This window comes from Ictidomys tridecemlineatus, chromosome 3 (assembly GCF_052094955.1).
Source record: "Ictidomys tridecemlineatus isolate mIctTri1 chromosome 3, mIctTri1.hap1, whole genome shotgun sequence".
NCBI classification, from domain to species: Eukaryota; Metazoa; Chordata; class Mammalia; order Rodentia; family Sciuridae; genus Ictidomys; species Ictidomys tridecemlineatus.
The window spans coordinates 42,103,741-42,131,138 of record NC_135479.1 but is presented as its reverse complement, the minus strand read 5'-3'; the positions used below and the strand labels follow the sequence as shown (position 1 = coordinate 42,131,138).

At 44.9% G+C, this 27,398-nt stretch overlaps 2 protein-coding genes and 1 long non-coding RNA gene across 4 annotated transcripts in view; 2 read left to right on the top strand and 1 right to left on the bottom strand.

Moving 5' to 3' along the window:
• LOC106144961 (uncharacterized) overlaps nt 1–1,772 on the bottom strand; it is a 46,528-nt gene extending 44,756 nt beyond the window's left edge. For both annotated transcript variants that reach the window (XR_013436225.1, XR_013436224.1), the window contains exon 1: nt 1,267–1,772. This is a non-coding gene — a long non-coding RNA (uncharacterized LOC106144961). The remainder of the gene's footprint in view (nt 1–1,266) is intronic.
• Nucleotides 1,387–19,299, top strand: Pigs (phosphatidylinositol glycan anchor biosynthesis class S). Its single transcript, XM_005327821.5, has 12 exons — nt 1,387–1,493; nt 1,768–1,907; nt 1,993–2,104; nt 7,713–7,802; nt 8,103–8,194; nt 11,801–12,008; nt 12,278–12,420; nt 13,719–13,833; nt 15,400–15,545; nt 16,122–16,222; nt 17,263–17,473; nt 17,773–19,299. Exons 1-12 carry the CDS (start codon nt 1,460–1,462, stop codon nt 18,046–18,048), a joined length of 1,668 nt encoding a protein of 555 aa, XP_005327878.1. The 5' UTR covers nt 1,387–1,459; the 3' UTR covers nt 18,049–19,299.
• Nucleotides 19,300–20,029: 730 nt separating this feature from the next.
• Nucleotides 20,030–25,696, top strand: Unc119 (unc-119 lipid binding chaperone). Its single transcript, XM_005327820.5, has 5 exons — nt 20,030–20,328; nt 23,722–23,835; nt 24,316–24,418; nt 24,579–24,751; nt 25,027–25,696. Exons 1-5 carry the CDS (start codon nt 20,109–20,111, stop codon nt 25,137–25,139), a joined length of 723 nt encoding a protein of 240 aa, XP_005327877.1. The 5' UTR covers nt 20,030–20,108; the 3' UTR covers nt 25,140–25,696.
• Nucleotides 25,697–27,398: the final 1,702 nt, after the last annotated feature.

Here is a 27,398-nt window from a genome sequence, read left to right as displayed (position 1 = left end):
GGTGTGGACCACCACACATCACACTCGGCTTATTCCTATTTTAATATAAGGAAACAGGCACAGAGACATCATTTAGGTAAAAAGATGTGAAGCCAGAATTTGAACCCTAGTGATTAGGATCCATAGTCTGTGCTCTTGAATTGTAGAGATTTATTATTCCTTTAATTTTTTTTTTAGTTGTAGATGGACACAATATCTTTATTTATTTTTATGTGGTGTCAGGCACAATCCCAGCCCTAGAGATTTATTTTTAAGTAAAATGTCCTGACTTTTCCAAGTTGGAAATGAATTCAAATGAATTTTAAAATACTGGAAGCCAGATGCAGAGACACACATGTAGTCCCAGCTACTTGGGAGACTGAGGCAGAAGGACCTGGTAGTTCCAGACCAGCCTGGGGAACATAGCAAGACCGGTGTCAAAAAATAATTTTTTTTTTAAAGAAAGAAAGAGAGAGAGAGAGAGAGAGAGAGAGAGAGAGAGAGAGAGAGAGAGAGAGAGAGAGAGAGAGAGATTTTTTTAAAAAATTTATTTTTTAGTTTTCGATGGACACAACATCTTTATTTTTATGTGGTGCTGAGGATCGAACCCAGCGACCTGCGCTTGCCAGGCGAGCGCGTTACCGCTTGAGCCATATAACCAGCTCCCCCCCAAATATTTTTATTTTTAAATAAATAAAGAGTACAGTTTAGCTAGTTATGCTAAAAAAAAAAAAAAGTGCTAGCCTGCAACCTCAGTGTTTGAGGCTTGAGGAGAAGGAGCCAGGAATAGGAACTCTACAATAATTGTGATAACTGACATTTGAGGGCTCTCCCTGCACCAGGCTATTTACAAAAATGACCTCACTGAAGAAAATACCTTCCTTTTTTCAGATCTGGAAACAGCGACAGGACTCCCACGAATGCCCAGCACCCCCTCTCCCCCTCCTCCATCCCCGTACAGGGAATTGAACCAAGGGCTGCTTTCATTGAGCTACATCTCTTTTAAAACAAACAAACAAAAAAAAAACAACCTTTTTTTTTTTTTTTAAGACAAGTTCTCCCCAAATTGCCCAGACTGTCCTCAATTTGGCGATCCTCCTAGCCTCTGCCTCCTGAGAGGCTGGGATTACCTGCGAGCACCACCGCGCCCTGCTGCCCAGCTGGTATTTAACGAATATTTTGGCTCCATTAATCCTTGGGATTTAAGAGTGTGTTCTACTAGGCAGCAGGGAGATTTGTCTTCAACAGCGTACCGCTCCCACACCGCCCCTTCGGCGTGGGCATTACCTTTCAAACGCCCAGCGCCGCTCCACTCGGATTCGGCCCACTCCCAGCCGGCTTTCCCCAGCGAGCGTCGTACTGCCGCTAACGATTGGCGGTGATTGCTGTCGTAGTGGTCCCGCCCCTTGTTGCGAGATTTCCGATTGGGGGAGGCTTACGATGCTCCGCCCCTCGGCGGCCCGAGCAGCCGGAAACGAGCATGGCGGCCTCTGGGGCCGCGGCCACCGATCTAGGTGCGATGGGCTTCAGACGGGGCTGCGGCTCCAGGATTGCGAGGGAGGGATGCAGGGGTGGGTCCTGAAGTATGCAAGAGTACTGCAGTGGGTGGGTTGGGAGTGGCTTCAGACGGGGTCCCTTCAGACAGGCGAGGGCCCTTAGCACTGGCATCTCCGAACGCGGGCGGAGAGAGGCCCTTGAGGACCGATTGTCCCTGCTCCTCCGCGACACCGGTGGAGCTAGTAGCCGAACCTGTTTCGCGCCCCTCAGTCTGTCCCCCTGTGCCTGCAGAGGTGATCCGGGGCAAGCGCGCCGCCCTTTTCTTCGCCGCGGTGGCCATCGTGTTGGGGCTACCGCTCTGGTGGAAGACCACGGAGACGTACCGGGCTCCGTTGCCTTACTCCCAGATCAGTGGGCTCAATGCCCTGCAGGTGAGACTTGGGTGGGGGAAGACCCGGGAACAGCCCACCGGCAAGGCGGAGACTCAGTCGAAGTCCCTGATGCTTCTTCCTGCAGCTCCGGCTCATGGTGCCCATCACTGTAGTGTTTACCCGTGATTCAGTGCCCCTGGATGACCAGGAGAAGTTACCCTTTACTGTTGTGCACGAGAGAGAGATCCCTCTGAAATGTGAGTTCCTGGGGGATCAGTGTGGGCGTCCTATAACCTATTAAAAGATATCGCTGAATGAACAAGTGTGTTTGGTTTGAAAAAAAATTGACCTCAAATTCAGTGTTTGTCTTGAAGGCAGCAATTTATTCATAAGTTATGCTATCTAATCAGAAGCAATCATTGCCCATCAGAGTAGAGGGTAGGAAGTGGGATGTAATGAAAAGGAGTGCAGTGTTTGAAATTAAATTGCATATATATACAAGTCCTGTTCAGTTTTACATTAAACATTTTTTTTTTAAACCGAAGGGCTCTCAAACACAGAGCTACATCCCTAGCCCTTTCTTTATATTTTATTTAGAGATAGTCTTGCTGAATTGCTTAGGGCCTCACTAAGTTGCTGAGGCTGGCTTTGAACTCGTGATCCTCTTGTCTCAGCCTCCTGAGCCACTGGGATTACAGGAGTACACCATGCACCTGGCCACATTAAACACTTTACTGAGTATTATGAACTTTTTAGTTACCAGGAACTAGGAGATAAATAAGAAATTGGTAACGCCTTCAAAAATTTCATACTCAGGTAGGGGAGAAATAACACATAGGTAAAAGAAATTACTATAGAATGTACAAGGAAAAGGGATTGCCCTTTAGAAAAAGCATTTAACTGAGAGGAAAGAGAAAGTTTTGAGTGATATAATTTTTTTAAATTTATTTTTTAGTTGTAGTTGGACACAATACCGTTATCTTATTTATTTCTTTTTATGGGTGCTGAAGATTGAACCCAGGGCCTCACACCCAGGATCTCAACCCAGGATCTCACACGTGCTAGGCAATTGCTCTACTGCCGAGCAACAACCTCGGCCCTTGAGTGATATAATTTTTAAAGTTATGTTTTTAAAGGATATGTAGGAATACAGGTTAAATGAGACAGGGAGAGAAAATTCGAGAAAATGAATAGGATGAGCCAGTAATAGGGTTAAGTAATATTATTCATTTCTCACTGTGTGCCAGAAACTAGGTGAAATACGTTATACTTGTTGCTTCATTGAATCATTTTTCTGACATTTGTAATCTCTATTTTATAAATGAAGAATCAGAGAGTTTAACTTGTTCAAGATCACACAGCTAGTAAGAGGTGGAATTAGGGTTGAATCCAGGCCTGATTCTTTAAGCTTTTAACCAACAAATTATACTTTTTTCTGTGTAAAACCATGGAAGGATAAATCAGTGTGTTGGAGATCTATGAGCAGATTTTTAAAAAATTTTTATTTAAAAAATTTTTTTTTAGTTGTTGTTGGACCTTGATTTTATTTATTTATTTGTGGTGCTGAAAATTGAACCCAGTGTCTCACACATGCTAGGTGAGCGCTGTACTGCTGAGCCACATCCCCAGCCCCCTATCAGCAGTTTTATCTTACTGGTATATGAAGTGAAACATGGAATGACTAGAGAGAGATAGGTTATGTCTGGACTGTGATGTGCCTGTGTGCCATTTACTTTCTAGCTCTTCAACTTTGGTTTGGACATTAAAAAAAAAAAAAAAAAAAACAGGGGCTGGAGATTTGGCTCAAGTGGTAGCGCGCTCGCCTGGCATGTGTGCGGCCCAGGTTCGATCCTCAGTACCACATACAAATAAAGATGTTGTGTCTGCTGAAAAACTAAAAAATAAATATTAAAATTCTCTCTCTCTTTAAAAAAAAAAAATATTATGTAGAGGAGGGGGTGCCTCTAAAAAAAAAAAAAACCCTCATATTTTTTGTGTGTATGGTGCTGGGGACTGAGCCCAAAGCAAAACAGGAAAAGATCAATTTAAAAAAAATAAATAAAATATGTTAAATGTTGTTAGAAGAAAAACAGCAGAAGCCGGGCCTGGTGGCATATGCCTCTAGTTGCAGTGACTAGGGAGGCTGAGGCAGAATAATTGCAAGTTTGAGGCCAACCTCAATGACTTAGTGAGACCCTGTCTCAAAATAAAAAAAATAAAAAGGGCTGACAGTTGTTCAATGATTTAGCACCTCTGGGTTCAATCCCTAATAAAGAAGGAGAAAAATGAAGAGGGGTTGGGGTTATGGCTCAGTGGCAGAGCCCTTGCCTAGCACATGTGAGGCACTCAGCACCACATATAAATAAATAAAATAAGTCATTCAGTCCTTAGCACCACATAACAAATAAAATAAAGGCATTCAGTCCTTTGCAACTACAAAACAAAACAAAAAAAAAAGAAGAAAAGAAAAGAAAAACACGACAAGATGAAAGGGAGATGTTCTTAGGGATTGGGAGGTGATCACAGTTTTAGATGGAGTGGCCAAGGAAGACCTCATTGTAAAGAGTTGAGGGAATAAACAATGCACATACCTGGGGAAAGAGCATCTTGACAGGGGGAAAAGCAAGTCTAAGGTCCTTGAAGTAGGAGCAGGTGAGGTACCTTTCAGAAACATTGAGATTTCAATGTGACTGGATTGATGTGAAGAAGGGAGAGAAAAAGGAAATGAAATAAAACCGGGGCAAGCTGAGTGCATGCCTGTAATTCCAGCAGCTCAGGAGGCTGAGGCAGGAGGATGGCAAGTTCAAAGCCAGCCTCAGCAACAGTGAGGCCCTGTCTCTAAATAAAATACAAAAAAGGACTGGGGATGTGGCTCAGTGTAGTGCCACTGAGTTTAATCCCTGGTACCTGCTCCCCACCCAAAAACACAAAACAAAACAAAACAAAAAAACAGGGCAGTAGAGGGGTCCAAATCATGCAGGGCCTGGTAGATCATGGTTAGAGTGTTGGCTTTCATTCCAGATGAAAAGAGAAACCATTATCCAATCAGTTTAGCAATAATTCCTTAATATCACCTAATTCTCAAGTCTATATTCAGATTTCCCCAGTTATCTCAAAGGTATCCATTCACATCTGGTTTATTCTAACCAAGATCAACACACTATATTTGGTTTTTACGTTTTCTTTTTTTTCATAGTTGTGGGGATCCAACCCAGGGTCTCATGCATACTAGGCAAGCACTCTAACACTGAGCCATATCCCCAGCCTCAATACATTTACATTTGGTTATGTCTCTTTTGTACCCTTTACTAGTATTGGCTCCCCTCTAACCCACCCCCATACACTTCTTTTCATACCATTGATTTATTGGAAATTAAGTATTTGCTTAATAGATGTCATCCAGGATTTGGCAAATCACTGCCACAATTTTATGTAATTTATTCTTCTAGTATCCTTCTTTCTTCTTTTTTTTTTTTTAAGGGTGGAGAAAACCATTTTATTTTATTTTTTTTTAAGAGAGAGAGAGAGAATTTTTAATATTTATTTTTTTTTAGTTTTCGGTGGATACAACATCTTTGTTTGTATATGGTGCCCAGGCCACATGCATGCCAGGCGAGTGCGCTACCGCTTGAGCCACATCCCCAGCCCCTAGTATCCTTGTTTCTTGTAAACTAGTGGTTAGATCTAGAGATTTAATTAGAGCCAGATTCAGTTTTTTAGGCAAGGATGCTTTATAGATGACATGACATACTTCCTGTTATATCTTAAAACATGTAATAGCTGGTTATACAAAATGGATATGTTTTATAAAAAAAATATATTAGATTCAGTTTTTTAGGCAAGGGTACTTTATAAGTGACGTGACATACTTCCTGTAGTGTTATGTCATAAAACATGTCATAGCTGGTTATCCATTTTGGGTGATGTAGAAGTATGTAAGTGAGTTCAGGTATTGTCAGTTTAATCTCTGTATTTTAGACTTCCCCATATACTTGATGATTTTAGCATCTATTTGTTGCTGAAATTGATTTCATTACTAGGTGCCAAATGGTGTTCTCCTCACCCCCCCCATTTTCTAGCATTTATTCTGCATGTTGCCATGTTGCCTAGAATTCTTGTATAAAGAGGAATTTTCCCAGTAAATTTTAGGTTCAGTTTGTCAAGTTTCAGGTGGCAAAGAAATCTCTTTGGGATTACTTTATATGTATAGAATAATTTGGGGAGAATTGACAGTCTTACAACATTTTATCTTTCCATCTAGGTATTTCCTGGGTATTTTCTTTTTTAACCATACGATTTATTTTTATTATTTTTTTAGTCATACATGACAGCAGAATGTATTTTGACATATAATACATACATGGAATGTACATACATCAATCATATTGTCTATTCTATTCTGTTGCCCTTCCTATCCCTCCTACTCCTCCCCTCCTCTCCCATCTTTTTCTCTATCCAATCTAATGTGACACATTTTTTTTCTTTTTCTCATCACAATATCATATATGTATTCTGTATAACAATGAGGTTCTCCTTCCATCTTTTTCCTGGGTATTTTCATTGTTATTATTAATAATTTTCATTGTTATTACAATTGGGATTTTTATTTTTAAAAAAGGTTTACTTTCTAATTGGATCTTGCTGGTATTTATATAGCTATTGATTCTTATATATTCTTGTGTCTAGTCATCTTACGGAATTGTTATTATTTGTTTTTGCTTTTTCTTCGTTTGTTTTGCTACTGGGGATTGAATCTAGGGGTACTTAACCACTGAGCCACATCCTCAGTCCTTTTTATTTTTGTATTTTGAGACAGGCTCTCACTAAATTGGCCTTGAACTTTAAATCCTCTTGCCTCAGCCTCCCTCATTGCTGGGATTATAGGTGTGTGCCACCATGCCCTTCTGTTACTAATGCTAATAGATTTTTCCCCCTGTACTGGGGACTGAACCTAGGGCCTAATGCATACCAGACACATGCTCTGCCACTGAGCTACATCCCCAATTCTTTAAAACTTTTTTTTTTTTTAATTTTGCTACAGGGTGCAGCTAAGTTTGCCCAGGCTGGTCTCAAACTTAAAGTCTTCCTGCCTCAGCCTCCCTAGTTGCTAGGATTACAGTCATGCCACCACCATGCCTGGCTCTTCCTTTTAAATATTTAGAAGTTTTCTCTTTTTTCACTGAATACATTGGTCAGCACCTTCTGAAAGAACAGTGCTGGATAAAATAAGAATAATGAATATAGCAGGCATCCTTATTTTATTATTAACTTTAATGGAATTGCATTTAGTGTTTTGTCATTAAGCACATATTTTGATTTTTATCAGGGCCATTTATTGAATTTAATTATTTGGGGACCAGGGTTGGAATGACCATGTGGGTTTTCTTCTTTCACCTATAGATGTTAATGAATATCGAAATGGCACCCCAGTGGGAAGATTTTTTTTTTTTTTAAAGAGAGAGTGAGAGAGGCAGAGAGAGAGAGAGAGAGAATTTTAATATTTATTTTTTTAGTTATTGGCAGACACAACAGCTTTGTTGGTATGTGGTGTTGAGGATCGAACCCGGGCCGCACACATGCCAGGCGAGCGCGCTACCGCTGGAGCCACATCTCCAGCCCAAGTGGGAAGATATTTCAGACTGAAAGAGCAGTGTGTGCACAGGTAGCAGCAAGAGCTGGGGCAGAAGGGAGAAGCAGGACATCATGCGTTCACTTTCATCCGTGCAGAAAAAATTAGAGTTGGCTATAGCTGCCTAGTGTTTGGTGTTTCTCTGCAAACAACCATCTTGCTATCCTCAGATGCTGGATAGTATTAGGTTTGGGAAAGTGGGCCTGTCCTCATCAAGCTACTTCCTTTCCCTCTAGACAAAATGAAAATTAAATGTCGTTTCCAGAAGGCCTATCGAAGGGCTTTGGACCATGAGGAAGAGGCCCTGTCATTGGACAATGTGAAAGGTAGGGGAAGGAGTAATCACACCATTTTGACAAAAAGCCCTCTTGTTTCCTTCTGGTCTTTTTAAGTGTATGATTTCTATGATTTGTCTTACCTTCAAAGCCACTTTGGGAAAGCAGGGAATGAAGTACCTTGAGTTTTATCCTGGCCTAATGAGGACCAGAGTCCTAGACTTGGCTTACCTATTGTGTCCTGGTACTGTATCAGCTGACTGAGAATAGAGGGTGGCCTAGGCACTCTGTTGGGGCTGGGGGAAGCTGGAATGGCATTGCTTGTTGTATAACACTTTCTTTCATCCCCAGAGGCAGAAGCCATGTTAGCTGAGCAGAAGGAACAATCAGAAGGTTCCCTGACTGTGTTTGTGATCTCTGAACACTCCTTACTTCTTCCCCAGGTAGGTAAGCAGAGCAGCTGAGGCTTGGCCTTTTCCCTTTAGCTCATTCTCTTAGGTCATCCCTTTTTGTTTGTTTGTTTGTTTCTCTAGGTGGTCATTGAATCCAGGGGCACTTTATCATTTGAGCTATACTCCCAGACCAATTAATTGATTGATTGATTGAGATAGGGTCTCTAAGTTGCTGGCCCAAACTTGGATCCTCCTGCCTCAGCTTCTTGAATTGCTAGGATTACAGACATGTGCTACTATGCCAAGCTTAGTTATATTCTTCTAGTAATGTTGTCTAATCTCCCCTTTGCTACAGAGAACTTTCCTCATCTTTTAAAAAAGAATGCCAGTAGAGCCAGATTTGGTAATCCATGCTTGTAATCCCAGCAGCTTGGGAGACAGGAGGATCGTAAATTGAAAGCCAGTCTCAGCAACTTTAGCAAGGCCTTGTCTCAAAAATTGAAAGTTGGGGGCTGGGAATGTGGCTCAGGCGGTAGCGCACTCGTCTGGCATGCGTGCGGCCCGGGTTCGATCCCCAGCACCACATACCAACAAAGATGTTGTGTCCGCCAAGAACTAAGAAATAAATATTAAAATTTCTCTCTCCCCTCTCTCACTCTCTCTTTAAAAAGAAAAAAAAAATTGAAAGTTGGTTTGGGATGTGGGTCAGTGGTTAAGCAATCCTGGGTTCAATCCCTGGTACCAAAAAAAAAATGTTGGGTCCGTGGAGGTTCATGCCTACATATAATCCTGGCTACTCTAGAGGCTGAGACAGGAGGGTTGCAAGTTCAATGTCAGCCTGGGCAATTTAGGGACCTTGTCTCAAAAAATGAAAATGGCTTGGCTGAGGGTGCTGGAAATGTAGCTAAGTGGTGGAGTGCTTGTCTAGCATGCATGAGGCCCTGGGCTTAATTCCTAGCACTGCCAAAAGAAAAAAGAAAAAAAAAATACCAATGAATATTTATTCATTAACTTTAGGTCTTTCTAAATCCAAGAATTATATGTGGTTTAAGTGCTCTTGGCCATATAAAATGGACAGAAATTGAGCTGGTATGGTGGCATGCACCTGTAATCCCAGGGGCTTGGGAGGCTAAATCAGGAGCAAGGCCATCTTCAGCAATTTAGGGAGACTCTCAGCAACCTATCAAGATCCTATGTCAAAAAATAAACAGGAATGGGGATGTTGTGGTTCATTGGTAAAGGGCCCCTGGGTTCAATACCCAGTACCAAAAACATAAAAAATAAATAAATAAAAACGTAAAATGAACAGAAATCAGTGGGATTAAAATGAATTTTTTTTGTAGGGGGGCTGGGGTTGTGGCTCAGGGGTACATGTGCCTAGCACATGCGAGGCCTTGGGTTCAATCTCAGTATCACATAAAAATAAAATAAATAAAGTAAAGGTATTGTGTCCAACTACAACTAAAAAAAAAAAAAGAAAGAAATTTTTTTGGCGGGGGGTGGGGGTTGTACTGGGGATTGAATTTAGGGGCACTCAACCACTAAGCCACATCCCCAGCCCTATTTTGTATTTTATTTAGAGACAGAGTCTCACTGGGTTGCTTAGGGCCTCACTTTTTGTTGAGGCTGGCTTTGAATTCATGATCCTCCTGTCTCAGCCTCCTGAATCACTGGAATTACAGGTGTGCACCTAAAAAGAATTTTTTTAAAAATTTACTGGAGAGTTAATGGTGTAGCTTAATGGTAGAGTTTTCATAGCATGTGCAAGCCCCTAGATTGCATCTCTAGCACCTAACAAAACAACAAAACCCCAAAACCAACCAAAAAGAATTATCTGGTTTGAATAGATTGTGATGGTAATGTAAGTGATTGATTGACCTTTTCACATTAGAATCAGAAAAATGCAGGGAACTATTTTCTTTTTGAATTTATAACGAAATATTTAAGTCTTATAAAAAGATGAAAGAAAATTTTTATGAGACTATATAAACACATTCCCAAGTTTGTGAACTTCAGGATAGTTGGAGCCTATGGTCTCCGTTTCCTTTCAGCCCCAGGTACTCATATTTATGTATCTCTTATTCCTTTTCTTTAGAGTTCAATCACATGTGTATAAACAATATATTTAATTTTACCTATTTTTGAATTTATATAAATGGTATAATACAATTCTTTTGCAACTTTAATTTTTTTGTTTTTGGTACTGGGGATTGAACCCAGAGATACTTAACTGCTAAACCACATCCCTAGCCCTATTTATTTATTTATTTATTATTTTTAATAGTAGTTGGACACAATACCTTTATTTTATTTATTATTTATTATCATGTGGTGCTGAGGATCGAACCCAAGGCCTTGCATGTGCTAGGCACACACTCTACCACTGAGCCACAACTCCAGCCCCTATTTATTATTATTATTATTATTTTTTAAAAAACTTATTTTTTAGTTATAGATAGACACAATATTTTATTTTTATGTGGTGCTGAGGATTGAACCCAAGGCCTTGCATGTGCTAGGCACACACTCTACCACTGATCCACAACCCCAGCCCCTATTTATTATTATTATTATTATTATTTTTAAACTTATTTTTTAGTTATAGGTAGACACAATATTTTATTTTTATGTGGTGCTGAGGATTGAACCTCATGCATGCTAGGCGAATGCTCTACCTCTGAGACACAACCCCAACCCCTTATTTTTTGAGACAGGGTCTCACCAAGTTGCTTTGAGCTTCACTAAATTGCTGAGGCTGGCCTTGAACTTGTGATCCTCCTGCCTCAGCCTCCTGAACCACTGGGATTATAGATGTGTGCCACCACGCCTGGCTTCAACTTTAATTTTGTTCAACATTCATGTTTGGGAGACTCATCTGTGATGATTCATACATTTGTATCTGTATTTCATTATATAAACATAAACATAATTTATTCTATTGCTACTATTGAATTATTTCCAGTTTTTCACTATAGATAAAATGCTGTCGTGAACATTCTTGCATTTGCTTCTTTGCCATGTGCTCTTTGCATAAATCACATTTTCCAGTTGTTTTTTAATTATTATTTTCCTGTTCAGCATGCCATCTCTTAGTTTCCAGTTCACCATTTTATCTATAACTTTATTTTATTTATTTATTTATATGTGGTGCTGAGGATCAAACCCAGTGCCTTGCACATGCTAGGCAAGCGATCTACTGCTGAGCCACAACCCCAGCCCCAGCTGCTAAAGATTTTTTTTAAAATTTTTTTTCTCTTTATTTATTTTTTGCCACTTAGGATTTGGATGCTGCCTGGACTTCTGCCTATTGGGAAAGACAAGGGAATAAAAATATAGGAGTGGGGCTGGGGATGTGGCTCAAGCGGTAGCGCGCTCGCCTGGCATGCGTGCGGCCCGGGTTCGATCCTCAGCACCGCATACCAACGAAGATGTTGTGTCTGCCGAGAACTAAAAAAAATAAATAAATATTAAAAATTCAAAAAAAAATATAGGAGAACACATATATATGGCTCAGATCAGAAAAACTTAGTTGATAACTCACCATGACTACAGAGAGAGGAGTAGCAAAAGGCCAGGTTCTCTAAGTCAGGAGCCAGACTACCTTTCTGTTTTCTTCACTGATCTGTGAGCATTCTGTCCCTTTCTTACTCCTCACAGGACATGATGAGCTACATCGGACCTGAGAGGACAGCAGTTGTGCGGGGGATAATGCACCGGGAAGCCTTTAACATCATTGGCCGCCGCATAATCCAGGTAGCCCAGGCCATGTCCTTGACTGAGGATGTACTTGCTGCTGCTCTGGCTGACCACCTCCCGGAGGACAAGTGGAGCTCTGATAAGAGACGTCCTCTCAAGTCCAGTTTGGGTAGGGCACCAGGCTTTACCATAGGAAGGGAGAGGAAATGAATTATGTGGTAGAGGAGGGAAATCTGCATGCAAACTCATTATTCTTTTCTTTCTCTCGTTTCAATTTGTTCTTAGAGCACTCAGTGTTCCTTATTTGGTCTTATTCTCCCTTTGGTTCCATGATGGAAATTAGCCCCATTCAAGGAGAAACAAGTTCAGCTTAGTCAGGGGTATAGGCTGTCCCTTTATCCACAGGAAATTCTGATTTTTTGACTCCTGTTTATGTAGGCTATGAGATCACCTTCAGTTTACTCAATCCAGACCCCAAGTCCCATGACGTCTACTGGGACATTGAAGGGGCTGTCCGACGCTATGTGCAGCCCTTCCTGAATGTCCTTAGTGCTGTTGGCAACTTCTCTGTGGATTCTCAGGTGAGACTGGGAGTGAATTGAGTTTCTTTCGAAGTCCATACATATTTAGTGTTTACAAAATACATCTGTACTTTCATCTCTTCAAGCTTGCTGATTCTCTGGCAATTTCCATGTATATGTATGCATGCCAGTGCCCTAAGAACAGGTACTGAGGCGTTAGTGTGTGTGTATCTGCCTGTCCCTTTAAGGAAGGTTCTTGTGTCTTTTTTTTTTAAATTTTTTTAATTGTTGATGGACCTTTATTTTATTTATTTATAAGTGATGCTGAGAATCAAACGCAGTGGTCTCACTCACCAAGTTGCTTAGCGCCTCACCATTGCTGAGGCTGGCTTTGAACTTGTGATTCTTCTGTCTCAGCCTCTTGAACCACTGGATTACAGGCATGTGCCACTGCGCCCGGCCTCCCAGCCGTTTTTTATCTTTTATTTTGAGACAGGGTCTCACTAGATGGCTTTGGGCCTTGCTTTCTGGCCTTCAACTTGGTGATCCTTCTGTCTCAGCCTCCCAAGTCACTGAGATCACAGGGTTACACCACTATGCCCAGCACCTAGGATAAAATTTAATATACTGAATATGGGCTTTGAAAACCATACATTTTATAAGATTTCCTAGCAGCCTGAACAAATAAATAAAGAACAATAATAATTCAGTGTCTACAAGATCAAATCAAGTAGTTATTCAGAAACAATCATTCTTACTACCGAGACTGGATAAACAATTCTCCCATCTTGGCCAGGCAAAATAGGACCGGGGATGTGCCTCAGTGGTTGAGTGCCCCTGAGTTCAATCCCCAGTACCACCCTCCCCCGCTTTATTCTTGGCTTTGTTATTTGTTTCCTGTGCCTTATTTTCTCTAAACCCTGATTTCTCTCTCTCTCTCTCTCTCTCTCTCTTTTTCTTTCTTTTTTTGGTACTGGAGATTGAACCCAGGGGCACTTTACCACTGAGCTATGTCCCCATCCCTTTTTATTTTTTATTTTGAGACTGGGCCCTGCTAAGTTGCTGGGGCTGGCTTTGAACTTGGCAATCTTCCTGCTGCAGACTCCCAAGTCTCTGGGACTACAGGCATGCACAATCATGCCTGGCTGTCTCTTATGTTTTAGAGACCTCAAATCTTTTTTGGGACAAAGGAGGTCACAAATCAATTTTTTTTTTTTTTTTTTTTTTTTTTTTTGGTACTAAGGATTGAACCCAGGGCTTTGTGCATATGAGGCAAGCACTCTACCAACTCAGCTATATCCCCAACCCAGGCCATAAATCAATTTTTAAAAATAATCTCTTCCTTCTTTGTTCTACAGATCCTTTACTATGCGATGTTGGGGGTAAATCCCCGTTTTGACCCAGCCTCATCCAGCTACTACTTGGCTATGAATAGCCTCCCCCATGTCATAAACCCAGTGGAGTCCCGTCTAGGTGAGCTCCTGAGGACAAGGGTCTTTCTGCCAGGCCAGGGAGAGACCCTGAAGGCGTAGCCTGTGGTTGGAGGCAGGTTGTATATAGTGATGGTTGCCAGGTTGGGTTGGTCTGAGGAGAACTAGGAATATTTAGTCTCCTTTTTCCATGATGCTCTTTGATATCTCTATCTATTTTTTTTTTTTTTGATACTGGAGATTTAACTCAGGAGTTCTCAATCGTTGAGCCACATCCCCAGCCCTTTTAATTTTTTTAAAATTTTGAGACAGGGTTTCACTAAGTTGCATAGGGCCTCGCTAAGTTGCTGAGGCTGTCTTTGAACTTGTGATTATCCTGCCTCATCTTCCTGAGCTGCTGGGATTTCAGGTGTGTGCCAGTGTGCCTGGCTGACATCTCTTTCTTTAACCCAAAATCACTTATTAATCATGACTCCTAGCACTTTTAACAAAAGGATATGCTGGGTCTCCCTCCTTAAAAGCTATCTAGAGTAAGATACAGTCACACATCTAGGAAAGGCAGAAGTCCATGAAGGCAGAATTTGAATAGACAGTTCTAATTGAGGTGGAAGATCCTTGAAGTTAGCATTATGGTTTTTCATTTTGTGGGTGGATCCTAGGAAGAGCAAGTGTGGCTAAGATCTGTAATACAAGCAGACCAAAGTAATTATATCATTAATTATGAAGTTCAAGCACCACTGGTAGGCCAGCATGCGTAGATCATGGCATGTGAGACCTGAACAAATTGCTCTTTTATTCATTCTTTTTTTTTTTTGAATACTGGGATTTAACTCATGAGTACTCAACCACTGAGTAACATCCCCATCCCTAATTTGTATTTTATTTAGAGGCAAGGTCTCACTGAGTTGCTTAGCGCCTTGCTGTTGCTAAGGCTGACTTTTAATTTGTGATCCTTCTGCCTCAGCCTCCCAAGCCACTGGGATTACAGGCATGTGGTCCATTTGTTCTTTTACCATTTAGCAAACTCTGGCTGAGGGATTGCTTTGTGATATTGCTGAGTACAGAAATGGAAGGGCAGTTCAGGCAAAAGAGAACTCTGAGCTTAGATATAGAAAAGTAAGAGAGCATAAATAGATATTCAGGGAGTAGTTCATTGTGGGTGAATGTGAATGAGTGACCAAAGATGAAGGTGACAGGTGCCAGATTGTAAATGACCATATTAAGGAATTTAAACTTCAACCTGGTATGGATAGCTAGTGAATGAAGGATATCAGGGAGCTGACACAGGTCACATTTATAACTGTGAGTAAAACTAGCTATAGTAATAAAGTGCATTGTGACAGTGACCAAGAAAGCTGTCTAGACAATCAAGGGGGGCTTCCTCAAGAAGAGGAGATTCCAGGGGCATTTTGGGGCTAAGGATTGTGTTGTGTCTCAGGAGTTCAGAGGTCCTTTACGTAGAAACCCAGGACTGGAGAATGTCTTAGTGATTACCAATCAGAGAAACTGAGTCCCATAGTGAGTGACCATCAAGGTAGAGGCTGACCTAGAACTAAGCTCTAGGTTCAATGTGTTTTGGTATCTTAACTCTTCTTTTCTTTTTCCACAGGATCGAGTGCTACCTCCCTGTACCCTGTGCTCAACTTTCTACTCTATGTGCCTGAGCTTGCTCACTCCCCCCTATATATTCAGGACAAGGATGGGGCTCCAGTGGCCACCAACGCCTTCCATAGTCCCCGCTGGGGTGGCATTATGGTAATAGTTGCACTATGCAGACCCCAGAGCCCAAGTTTTAGGAATGGACAGATGTTCCCTGAAACTGTTCCTTTGGTTTTCTTGTGTGGTCCTTTATGGCCCACCCTATTGGGGAGGGGCAGGTACCAAGGACATGAGAGTGCTGTGTGCTCATGCCCCTCCTCTGCCAGCCCTTCTGTTTCTTTTTTCTGTTGGTATTTTCTGTACTGTGACCCTTTTGTATTTACCAGATTGCACTTAGGACTATACTGTGGGCTGATTTTAGGTCTTGGCTCTCTCTAGAGGAGTCTTGCAAAGTTAGGAATCTTGTCTCCCCTGTTAGACTGGGAGCTTCTCATGAATTGGAACTGTAAAATGGTATAAAATTTTTTTATCTTATAGGACTTTTGGGAGGGTAGTTGAGGTAAGTTACTTAAAATTCCTATAGTAGGTACTCAAATATTAGCTTTCCCCTGGGTTTGTAGCTTCCATAGAGTAGAACATATGCCTTCCTTTTCTCTTATAGCCTCCAGTGTGCCAAAGGCAGAGCCGTACACAGTTTGGTGTGTCGTGGCAACCTTATTCTCCCTTTTTCAGGTGTATAATGTTGACCCCAAAGCCTATAATTCCTCGGAGCTGCCAGTAAGAGTTGAGGTGGACATGGTACGAGTGATGGAGGTGTTCCTGTCTCAGTTGCGGTGAGGTCCCAGTTGATCCACTTCGGGGTCTGTCTACCAAGAGGGGCCGTAGTTTTTTTGGCTGTAGAAAGGTGTTGCAGAGTAAAATGAAATCTCACTTGCTGGGGATACTTTGGCTGTGCCTACAGCTCCAGGGAAACCAAGAAAGGTTTCTAAGGACTGTGTCATCCTTCTAAGGACGACTAGTGGCTGATAAAACCTGTTTTCAGAAAAACAGACTCATGGACGTCATGTGTGACTAGGGGGGTGACTAGGAATGTTTAAGAAAATAACTGTGGCTGGGCATAATGTTGATGCTTGAAATCTAAGCTATTTGGGAGGCTGAGGCAGGAGGATCAGAAGTTTTTTAAATTAATTTATTTTTTTGGTACTAGGGATTAAACTCAGGGATGCTTAACCATTGAGCCACATCCCTAGCCCCACCCCACCCCCTTTTTAAAAAATTTTATTTAGGGACAGGGTCTCAATGAGGTGCTAAGTCCCTTACTAAGTTGCTGAGGCTGGCTTTGAACTTGTGATCCTCCTCTCTCAGCCTCCCAACTCTCTGGGATTATAGGCATCTGAGAGACTTATCAAGACCCTGTCTCAAAAATAAAATAAGAAGAACTAGGAGTATATCTCAGGGGTAAAGCACCTCTGGGTTCAATCCCTAGTACCCCCCCCAAAAAAAAAAGGTGATTCTGGATTATATCTTAACTAAGTCCCACTGTCCCCATTTGTGCATAGAGAGAATAGAGAGGGAATATTAAACCAAGTTGATATTATCAGAAATATTTTAGCTGTGGAACGTTTTTCAAACAAGATCTTGGAAGTCCATTATAGAAACCAGTAAACTATGGAAACACTCTGGTTGAAGCCAGGTTTGGGGCTCTGGATTGCTTCATTCTTACCAAGAACCATAGAACACCCCTATGCTGCTCACCCTCCACATCCCTTAAACTTCCTAGGATAATTGAAAATCACTAGCCTAGGACAGATCTTCTAGGATTTTTTAGTCATTGTCTCCCACCTTCTGACCTCTTGCTTTGTTGTTCCTACAGTCTGCTTTTTGGGATTGCTCAGCCCCAGGTACCTCCAAAATGCCTGCTTTCAGGACCTAAGAGTGAAGGACTAATGACCTGGGAACTCGATCGGCTGCTTTGGGCTCGGTCAGTGGAGAATTTGGCCACAGCCACCACCACTCTCACCTCTCTGGCCCAGCTTCTTGGCAAGATTGGCAACATTGTCATTAAGGATGATGTGGCATCTGAGGTAAGTGGGGAAGGGATGGATTCTGTGGCCTAGAGTTGGGCAAGGTGTGTGGGTCATGCATCTTTAAATGCCCCAAGTTTTCCTCTAGATGGACATGCCAGGAGTCTAGATAAGAATGAAGGAAGATTTCAAGTTGATTCTCAGAAAATAAATCATAGCCTTTTTTAGGCTGGCCTCCGTTTATCCTGGGTGAGCTATAGGCAACCTCCTTGGTAGATGAAAGGTACAGCAAGGCCCAGCCAGCACCCTGTATGCCAAGCCAGAACTTATTGGTAACCCCCATCTTCTCCCCTTCCTAGGTATACAAGGCTGTAGCTGCAGTCCAGAAGGCAGCAGAGGAGTTGGCCTCTGGGCACCTGTCATCTGCCTTCGTTGCCAGTCAAGAAGCTGTGACATCTTCTGAGCGTGCCTTTTTTGATCCTTCACTTCTCCACCTCCTTTATTTCCCTGATGATCAGAAATTTGCCATCTACATTCCACTCTTCCTCCCTATGGCCGTGCCCATCCTCCTGTCACTGGTTAAGATTTTCCTGGAAGCCCACAAATCCTGGAAAAAGCCTGAGAAGATAGACTGAGTGGGGCAGTATCTCAGTAGAAAGCCTGCTTTTATGGCCAAGGTGAGAGGTATTAGATTGAGAGGCACATAACTGGGGCCTACTGGGGACAACTTATGTATCTCCAGTCTCCTCCATTGGCTCTCCAGCTGCTGAAGTACAACACTCCAAGTTGTGTTAATCTTTTCTTCCTTTCCCATTCCTCTGGTTCAGATTGTCACTGCCAGGAACCTCAAAAGGTACCTCTTTTCTGGCTTGAACTTGACAGCCCCTGAGTGTCTCCCTTTGGGGCAGGGATACCTTGCTCTTCTGGCCTATTAACCTGGCACATCCTTGCACTGAAAGGGAGCACTAGGGGGAATTCCTAGGTTGGATTGTAGCCTCCTCCCCTCTACATTTCTCCATAACCCATGGCGGGAGATCACTTCTAGGACCTTTTCCCTTACTCCCCTTACTCCTGGTTGGCTTCACTTGTTGGGTGCAGCCTGAGTCTAGGAGGCAGCAGCTCAGGACCTGGTGGTATGGCAGAGGTTCCCTTTACCCTCTCAGAGAAGCACTGTGGTATAGTGGTAGAAGTTCTAGGCTTGGATTCCAAATGCCTGGATTCAAATCCTTGCTTCTGCACTAAACTAGCTAGGGAGCTTTGGATAAGCTACTCAGTCTCTCTGAGCCTCACTTTTTCATTTGTCAATAGCATTGATGATACCTCCCTCAAAAGGTGGTTCTATTGATAAATGTTATAAACATGTGAAACTGTATGGCATATATTAGGCTTTTTAAAAAAAATTATCAGTTGGTTTTTTTTTTTTTTTTTTTAATGGTGGGATTTAACCCAGGGGCACTTTGCCACTGAGCTACATCCCTAACCCTTTTAAATTTTTATTTTGAGACAGGGTTTTGCTAAATTACTTAGGGCATCATTAAGTTTCTGAGGCTGGCCTCAAACTTGCAATCATCCTGTCTCAGCCTTCTGAGTCACTGGGATTAAAGGAGTGCACCACAGCACCTGGAATATCAAGTTCTTTTTTTTTTTTTTTTTCTTTTTGGTACCGGGGATTGAACTCAGGGACACTTGACCACTGAGCCACATCCCCACATCTCTTTTATTTAGAGACAGGGCCTCACTGAGTTGCTTAGTGCCTCGCCATTGCTGAGGCTGGCTTTGAACTTGTGATTCTCCTGTCTCAGCCTCCGCTAGGATTACAGGCGTGTGCCACTACGCCCGGCTGCATATCAGGTTCTTAATAAACATTGGTTGAATATGAACTGAAATTATATGGAGTATGAGCATGACTTTCATTCTTGTGTAAATAACTTTTCTGCGTTTACAGTTCTATCTTGTTCCTCTGTCCTGAGGAACTCTAGTGTAGTTGGGCACCTGGGCTGTGGTCCCTCTGCATGTCCTGGGTTCCTAAGGCTGTTAGCATCTGCTTTTACTACATAGTAGGGTTTCTAGGAGAGAATGCTGGTATCAGTGAAAGCTCTGGGATACTAATTCATTCATGAATAAGTCAAAGAAAGAGAATGTGCAAGGAGCACTATGCTAGTGCTGGGATATTACAAAGAACAAACTTGATAGGATCTTTCACAGTTGATCTTTCACGGAGAAGAGTCAGTGAACAAATAAAAGTAATTTCACATAATGCATTAGTGGGAAAAGCTAATTAGAGACTGGGGTTAAGTATTTTAGAGGGGGTGGGTGTAATGAAGATTGAACAGTTTGAGGCTTGAGCAGAGATTAAAAGAGAAGCCATCAGGCCAAGAGGATCCCTAAGGCTTGAATCCAGCGAGTAAGAGGAGTTAGGCAGGATCCCTTACGTTGGGGGGTGGGGGGAGTATCCAACCACGAAGTAAGAAGAGTGGAAGCCCTGCACCCTGGCCCTGGGCCAGCTGCCTTTCAGCCTGAGTGGACCCGGCAGAAGGCGGGGTCGGAGCAGGACCCACCCCGGGGGCGGGGCAGGGGGCGGGACGGCACCTGGGGCCCGGCCGGGGGGCGGGGCTGCGGACGCTCCCCCTTCCCCAGGCTCCAGCCGGCTCAGGCAGTGGCGGCGGCAGCAGGATAGCCGCGGCCCCGCGAGGCCATGAAGGTGAAGAAGGGCGGAGGTGGGAATGGAACGGGACCGGAGCCCGCTCCAGGAGCCTCGGGCTCGAGCGTGGAACCCACGCCGGAGCCGCAGGCGGAATCCGAATCTGGGTCCGAGTCGGAGCCGGAGGCAGGCCCGGGGCCCAGATCGGGGCCGCTGCCCGGAAAGCAGCCCATCGCACCGGCGGACGTGCTGGGGCTACAGCGCATCACCGGCGGTGAGCACCGGCGAGGGAGCGCCGCCCGCGGGCGGGGGGGGCCCGCGCGGCGCGTGGAGCTCGGGCTCCCGCCCCCTGACCCTCCTTCCCCCGCCGCCCCTCCCCCACCCGTTTCCAGTCTCCTGTGTCCCCTACTCTTAACGACTCTCCCTTCTTCTTCCAAGTCTGGGATCTCCAAGCCCCACTTCCCTTGATTCCCTTGATCTACCTATGCACCTCTCTTCTTGTAGAGGTTTATTTCCACCCCACTCCTTCCTTTTTGAGGGACCCACCCCTTTTCCCATGGTGGAGGTGGGGCGGCAGCTGCAACTCAAACCCTTTCCATGTGGAGTCTTAAGAACCATTTTGGGCCTGTGGGCACTAATGAGGAGGGGGGCTGAGCCCCCACCCTGGAGTCTAGGTGGTGACTGAATTAATTAGGAAGTTTTAGACCCTTAAGTCTCCCTGACCATTTATGCCCTCACCCTGGGTCCCCCAGGTGGTCTAGGGCCATTCCCTTACCCTGGAAAGGAACTGAGCAGGAAGCTTCAGTGTGTTGGCTAAGGGCTCTGTCCTGGAGTGAGTTAATGCCCCCTCAAATCTAGACTAGGGCCTGTTCTCCTCAGGGGCTCTGTCGTCAAGAGATGCCTAGTCTCCACTGTGAGTTTCTGGACTGGACTGCCTGGGTTGGAGTCCCAGCTTTGCTACATAATGGGCTGTGTGACCTTGGACATGTAACTTCATTTCTCTGAGCATGTACTTTCATCTGTAAAATGGGGATGACACCTCCATCATAAGGTTATTGTGAAAATAAAATAAGTCCTCTGATTTTCTACAGTGGCATGTTATGCATGCTCTGTAAATAGGGTTCTTTTATCAGTATTATGGGGGGGTGGGGTTTGTCACAGGACTGCTGCCTGGAGGCACACAACTGGGTATTCAGGGCAGAGGCAAGGGTCACCATAGACGGGGAACAAAGACTCAAAAACCTCATGACAGAGGCTTGATTAGCCTTGAAGAATGGGAGATATTTAGCAAGATGGTGGCCTCCACCTTGGCATCATTTACCCAGTAACCTGCCCTGGCTCCCTTTGTGAGAGCACCCTTGAGTCCTCTCTCCATTGGGATGCGGATATAGCCCAGGGCTCCCACATGAAGCAATGGAGAGAACCATGATGGCAAGCCAGAGCCTGTGCTTTTGGGTCCCTGGGGTCTCCTTCCTTTTCTGAGCTAGGCTGCAGCCATTCTTTTCTTGGCTGGGCCCCCAAATGGCTGAGCGCCCTTGCATAAGCAGGCATCAGTGGACAAGGCTGATGTTGGAGTCATTGGGCTGCAATTTGCAACAGCAGCATTTAGGATTCAGTTTAGCTCCGGGGATGGAGGTCAAACTGACCTGCCTGAGTTCTGGATAATTTGAGGGGCTTACTTTGAAATCAAAGGAGGCTTCCAGGTGAAGTTACAACATGTGTTTCCTAACTTGGAGAAAATTCATACTCCTTAGAGATGTGGCATCTGTGGGGAAAGAGTAGGGGTGCAGGCTTTGTTGGAGCCCTTTCCTGTGTGGGATCTGAGAGCAGGGAGCTAAGCTTCTCCACCCTAGCACCCCTTGCTTGGGTCTTCTGACCCTAATCATGTGGATCTGAGGTTTGTTGTTCCTGGATTACTGGGCCCTGAATCCAGCTTAAGAAGCTATTTGTGGCTGAGAGGAAGGGACAGTTGTGTTCTGAGCCCTTAGCCTCTCTCGCCCTCACTCTGGCCCAACCCTGGGCCTTAGGCTTCAGCTTCCCTGGCAGAAGGGAGGGAATGGTTGTGATATTCTGAGCCATTAGCATCCCTTGTCCTCACTTTCTCCTAAGACAGAAGAGCTGACAGATTGTTTGCAGTTGAAGAGACCGGGGACAGACTGCAAAAAAAAAAAAAAAAAGGGGGGGGGGGAGGGGGACCTTGCAGGGAGCCCACAACTAGGGTCCTGCTCCCTTCTTCACCTCATGCCCTGAACCTTTCTTCGGACCAGTGCTTACTTTCTGTGAAAATAAGGTGTGTAAGAGTGAAGGAGGAGCTTCCCACTTCTAGTTTCCTTCCTTCCCCCACAATTTGGTAACAGGTAAAGGCTCAGGGCCTTCTCCAATCTTTATGTAGTTCCTAATGGGTCCCTAGGAGCCAGAGGACAACCAGAAAGCTGTCTGGAGGGGGCTGCTCCAGGTGTGGGAAAGAGACAAACTTCCTACCACAGAGTAATAGGAGATGGCCTAGGATCCTGGAGGGTGACTTCTAGGCCTCTACAGGCTACCAGGGGAAAATGTGGTCTCTGCAGCCTGACGGTACCAGCCTGCACCTCTCTGCCCCTTCCTATTTATTTCCAGGGCCTCCCTAAGCACTTGTGTATCCTGCAAGGACAATGAGGATTAGGTCAGGCCCTGTAGATTCCTGAGCTTCCTCAGGCAGGGCCTACCACTGTCTCTGATTTCCCTTCTGGGCCTGAGGACTCCCCTGTCTCCCTTGCACATCCCTGATGCACCTGCTCCACCCTCTTCCTGGTTTAGCCTGTAATTTCTGGGAGCCAGAGAGTACTTTCTCTGTGGGGGTGGCTCAGGGCCAAGGCTAGATAGATGACCTTTGGGGGGGGGGAGGGGTCCTTCTGTTTGCTAAAGACTTCCTTCCATTTGGAATTCAACAGAGGATGGGAGGAAAGTTTGGCCCCTTCCCCCAAATATCCTAGGCTCAGGACTGGAGTCAGCAGAGCTTTGGCTAAGCTGCTTAAGGGAGCTGGGCTTGCATAAGCTGCTTATAGGATGAGGTGAGGGTTGGGGATGAGGAGAAACAGGGAAGGGGTTGTGTACCTGCCCCAGCTATACCCATCTCCAAGGAAATCACCTCAAGATCAGCCTTATCTGACACTCCTAGATTTTGTGCCAAGGGCAGGCACAGAGTGAGAGTGAGAGCACCTTCCAGGGAAGGACTGTGCTCTCCCAAGGCAGAGCTGTGTCACCTCCTGTGAAGTGAGGTTTCCAAAGGCAGGCGTGTATGCTGGAGGATTCTACCAACCTGGAGACCTATGTGGCCCAAAAGCAGCCAGCCTGGCCGAGCAGAGGCTGGAGTAAGGATCCTAAACTCCAGAGTGGGAAGCAAAGTATGGAGGGAGATGGTCTTGTCCTCCACTCTTCTCTGCTCGCCCTTGCCTGTCTCCCAGAGGCTACCCTCAAGGGGGTTTTCATCCACCATTAAATCCCCAGGGCAGAATTACATCCTCTATGTTGTGGGGGCTCCTCTAGAGCAGGGTTTTAATTCACTCCTCCAGAGTGCAGTGACCATAGGGATCAGAGAAGGCAGTAGGAAGTGCAGGATCCCACAAAAGCTCAACTGGCAGCAGAGACTTTTGGGTCCCTTCCTTGCTCAGCTGCCTGTCTCTTCTAGATTACCTGTGCTCCCCTGAGGAGAATATCTACAAGATCGATTTTGTCAGGTTCAAGATCCGGGACATGGACTCAGGCACTGTCCTCTTTGAAATCAAGAAACCTCCCGCCTCAGGTGAGCGGGTTGGGTGGGCCACTGACAAAGAGGAGGAGGGAAAATGTGAAGAGTGGGCCATCCGGGGACTTTTAGGACCACAGAGGAGTCAGAGCAGAGCTAGAGTTCAGACCCCAGCATTTTCAGGAGGATTCAGGCAGTGAGGCCTCTTGTTTTCCCTTCCATCTGTTTCTAGGGGTGGACATCTGAGAACAGTCCTGCCCCTTTAGTTCCTGCCAGCCTGCCCTCTGCAGGTCTCCCTAGGAACTGCAGTCCCAGAGGTCCCCTGCCTGTGTGCATCCTGTGCCTCTGGGAACCTCCATGGAAACTGGTGACTTCCTGACTTAGAACCACTAGGTGCCACCATTTGCCCAAAGTTCTGAGCCCTAAATATGTAACAGATTCTCCTAGGTAGTTATTTAAAATCCAGATAGACAGGGACCAGGGGTGGAACCTTAGGTGGGTAAGGACCCCACTGAGGCTAACTGGCCTACATTGCAGAGCGGTTGCCCATCAATCGTGGAGACCTGGATCCCAATGCTGGACGCTTTGTCCGCTACCAGTTCACGCCTGCCTTCCTCCGCCTGAGGCAGGTGGGAGCCACGTGAGTCACTGGGCTGGTGAGGGCTGGGGGTGAGGGAGCAAGGGGGAACAGCCCTTCCTGAGTTCTAACTGAGCTCCCTCAGGGTGCTCTGTCTAGAGTCTGTCCAGGTGGGTTGCTGTCGCCAAGGCCAGACTCAGCCCTGCCCACTTCCCTTGCGCAGGGTTGAGTTCACAGTGGGAGACAAGCCAGTCAACAACTTCCGAATGATTGAGAGGCACTACTTCCGCAACCAGCTACTCAAAAGCTTTGACTTCCATTTTGGCTTCTGCATCCCCAGCAGCAAGAACACCTGCGAGCACATCTACGACTTCCCCCCTCTCTCTGAGGAGCTGAGTGCGTGGGCAGAGGGGTGGGAGCTGGGAGAGTCGGGGAGGTATGGGGACTAAGATGGAGAGGGAGGGGTGCTTGTGGACCTGACTCCCTTTTCTCCCATCCTGGGTCACTTTTGTGTCTGGCATTATTCCCATGTCACCTGTAGGGAAACAGGCTCAAAGAGATTGAGGATCTCCCTGAGGTGGTTCAGCTATCCCTGTGCCCCAGTCCTGAAGCCCCTGTAGTGGTGTGGCTCAGGCTCCTGACCTTTTGCCTTGGCTGGGCCTCTCTTGCAGTCAGCGAGATGATCCGTCACCCATATGAGACACAGTCTGACAGCTTCTACTTCGTGGATGACCGGCTGGTGATGCACAATAAAGCAGACTATTCCTACAGTGGGACACCCTGACCCCCCAAACTACCCCCTAGTCCAGGAAGCCCTGAGCTGTGACTCTCCAGCAGCACCTCTCAACTCTAGATCCTCTGCATGGGGAGTGCTCCAGGAGGAACCCTCGACCCCAAGTCAGTGTTGAGAGAAAGGGTCACTGGTGTCCCCAGGCCAAGACCCTGAAGCCCGTGGGTTCTGGCACATGGGGAGGGGTAGTAGTGGGGCTGTTTACCTCCATGTCCAGAAGGGCCTCCTACAAGAGGAGCAGCCAGGACTCCCAGACAGTCTAGCTCGGCCCTCTTGGGCCCAAGTTTCAGAATAGTGTCCCCTGCTCCAGGCTGCGACTAGGTCAGGGAAAGGATCTATTCTCTGTTCCCTACCTGCCACTGGCAGGCCATTTTGAGTTGTAAATTCTCGATGATCTACAGTGGGTCTGGGTCCTAGCCCCAGTCCCAGCCTCTTCCATCAGGGGCCAAGACACTGCCTAAGCTATGGGAGGGACTGGCCCAGATTGCAGCCTGTGGTAGGAGCTGGACCAATTGTATATAGTTTTCAATAAACTTTTTTCCTTTTCTGTTCTCTGGTGTAGCTAGCCTGTGTGAGCAAAGGCAGGGGGTGGGCTAAGGTAAGGGCAGGCAGTAATGTGCCCAGGACTAAAAATCTCTCCACCTCTGAGTGCCCTCTGACCCCCACCACCACACCCCCAGTCCTCTGGTCCCCTAATTCTCCGAAACCTGACATCATGTTCACCATCTAGAATCAGCAGATAGGACAGGATGGATCTCACTTTGCATTCCCAGTATGGCCATATTAATTAAAGTTCTTTTTCTGCTTTCACCATTATCTTTTCTGTTTGGTGCTTGAATGGCCAGACCTGGTTTGTTCAGATCCCTGGAGTTAGGCCTATGGCATAGGACACCAGTAATAAAGGTATATTAAATGATATTTTAAAAGGACTGACCATACGTGAGTGCTGGTGAAAATGTGAAACAGCTGGAACTTTCCATCCTGTGGTAAGAATGTAAAGTAGTGACCACTTGGGCAAACAGCTCAGCAATTTTGCAGGATCCACATGTTCCATTCGTAGACATCGCTCAGGAGAACCACAGGTGTCTGCTGGAAGACTCATACAGTATGTTCTTGGCAACTGTGATGACGGCTACAATATGCATACATACCACATAAATAGATAGGTAAATAGATACACAAATTTTTAAAAATATCCATACAAAGAAATATTTAGCACTAGAAAGAAGAAACTACTGATAATGCCACGTGGGGGAAACTAAAAATATTCCAAAGGAAGCTGAGCAAAAATATACATTAATGTATGAGTCTATTTAAATAAAATCTGATGCACACCTGCAATCCTAGTGATTCAGGAGGCTGAGACAGGAGGATTGCAAGTTCATGGCCAGCCTCAGCAAATTAATGAGGTCCTAAGCAACTTACTGAGATCCTATTGCAATTTATTTAAAAAGCGCCAAGAATGTAGCTCCATGGTAAAGCACCCCTGGGTTCAATTCCCAGTAACAAGAGAAAAAAATTTCAGAAAATACAAACTATTCTGAGTGAGAGAAAGCAGATCAGCAGTTGCCTGGGGACAGGGAGGCAGTGAAAAGAGGAGGAGGAAACCTCTAAGGGGTGATGGGCACATTCATTACCTTGGTTATGTTGATGATTCCTCAGGATACAACTTAAATGTGTGCAATTTATCAAAAATCAATTATACCTCAATAAGGCTTTGGGGAAAAAATCATATAAATTGAAACAAAAGAACAAGGGACTAGAACTAAGAAATGGTTCTAAATAGGATAAAACAAAACGAAGACATCTCTGAATAACAAAAGATCCGTGTGGGGGCTGGGGATATAGCTCAGTTGGTAGAGTGTTTGCCTTGTATGCACAAGGCCCTGGGTTCTAATCCCCAACGTGTGTGTGTGTGTGTGTGTGTGTGTGTGTGTGTGTGTGTTAGTGGAGGTAGTTAGCTATCGATGAGAAGAAATGAGAGAAGGAAAAGGGCCAGAGAGAGGAGTAGATGATTGGTCATTGACCCAGAGCTGCTCATCTTCAGCCACATTCCAGAAAGAGACACAGCACTGTCTCTCACAGATTTATGGCACACATCATGTTCCCAAGATCACACATGTGTCCACAATCTGCTCCCAGTGTTAGCTGACTCTTATATGACATTCCACCAGTAGCACTAGGCCAGAAAGGGTGAAGTGACCCAAGTACACAGTACATACCCTCAATTTTCACACAGTGCAGGTAGAGGAC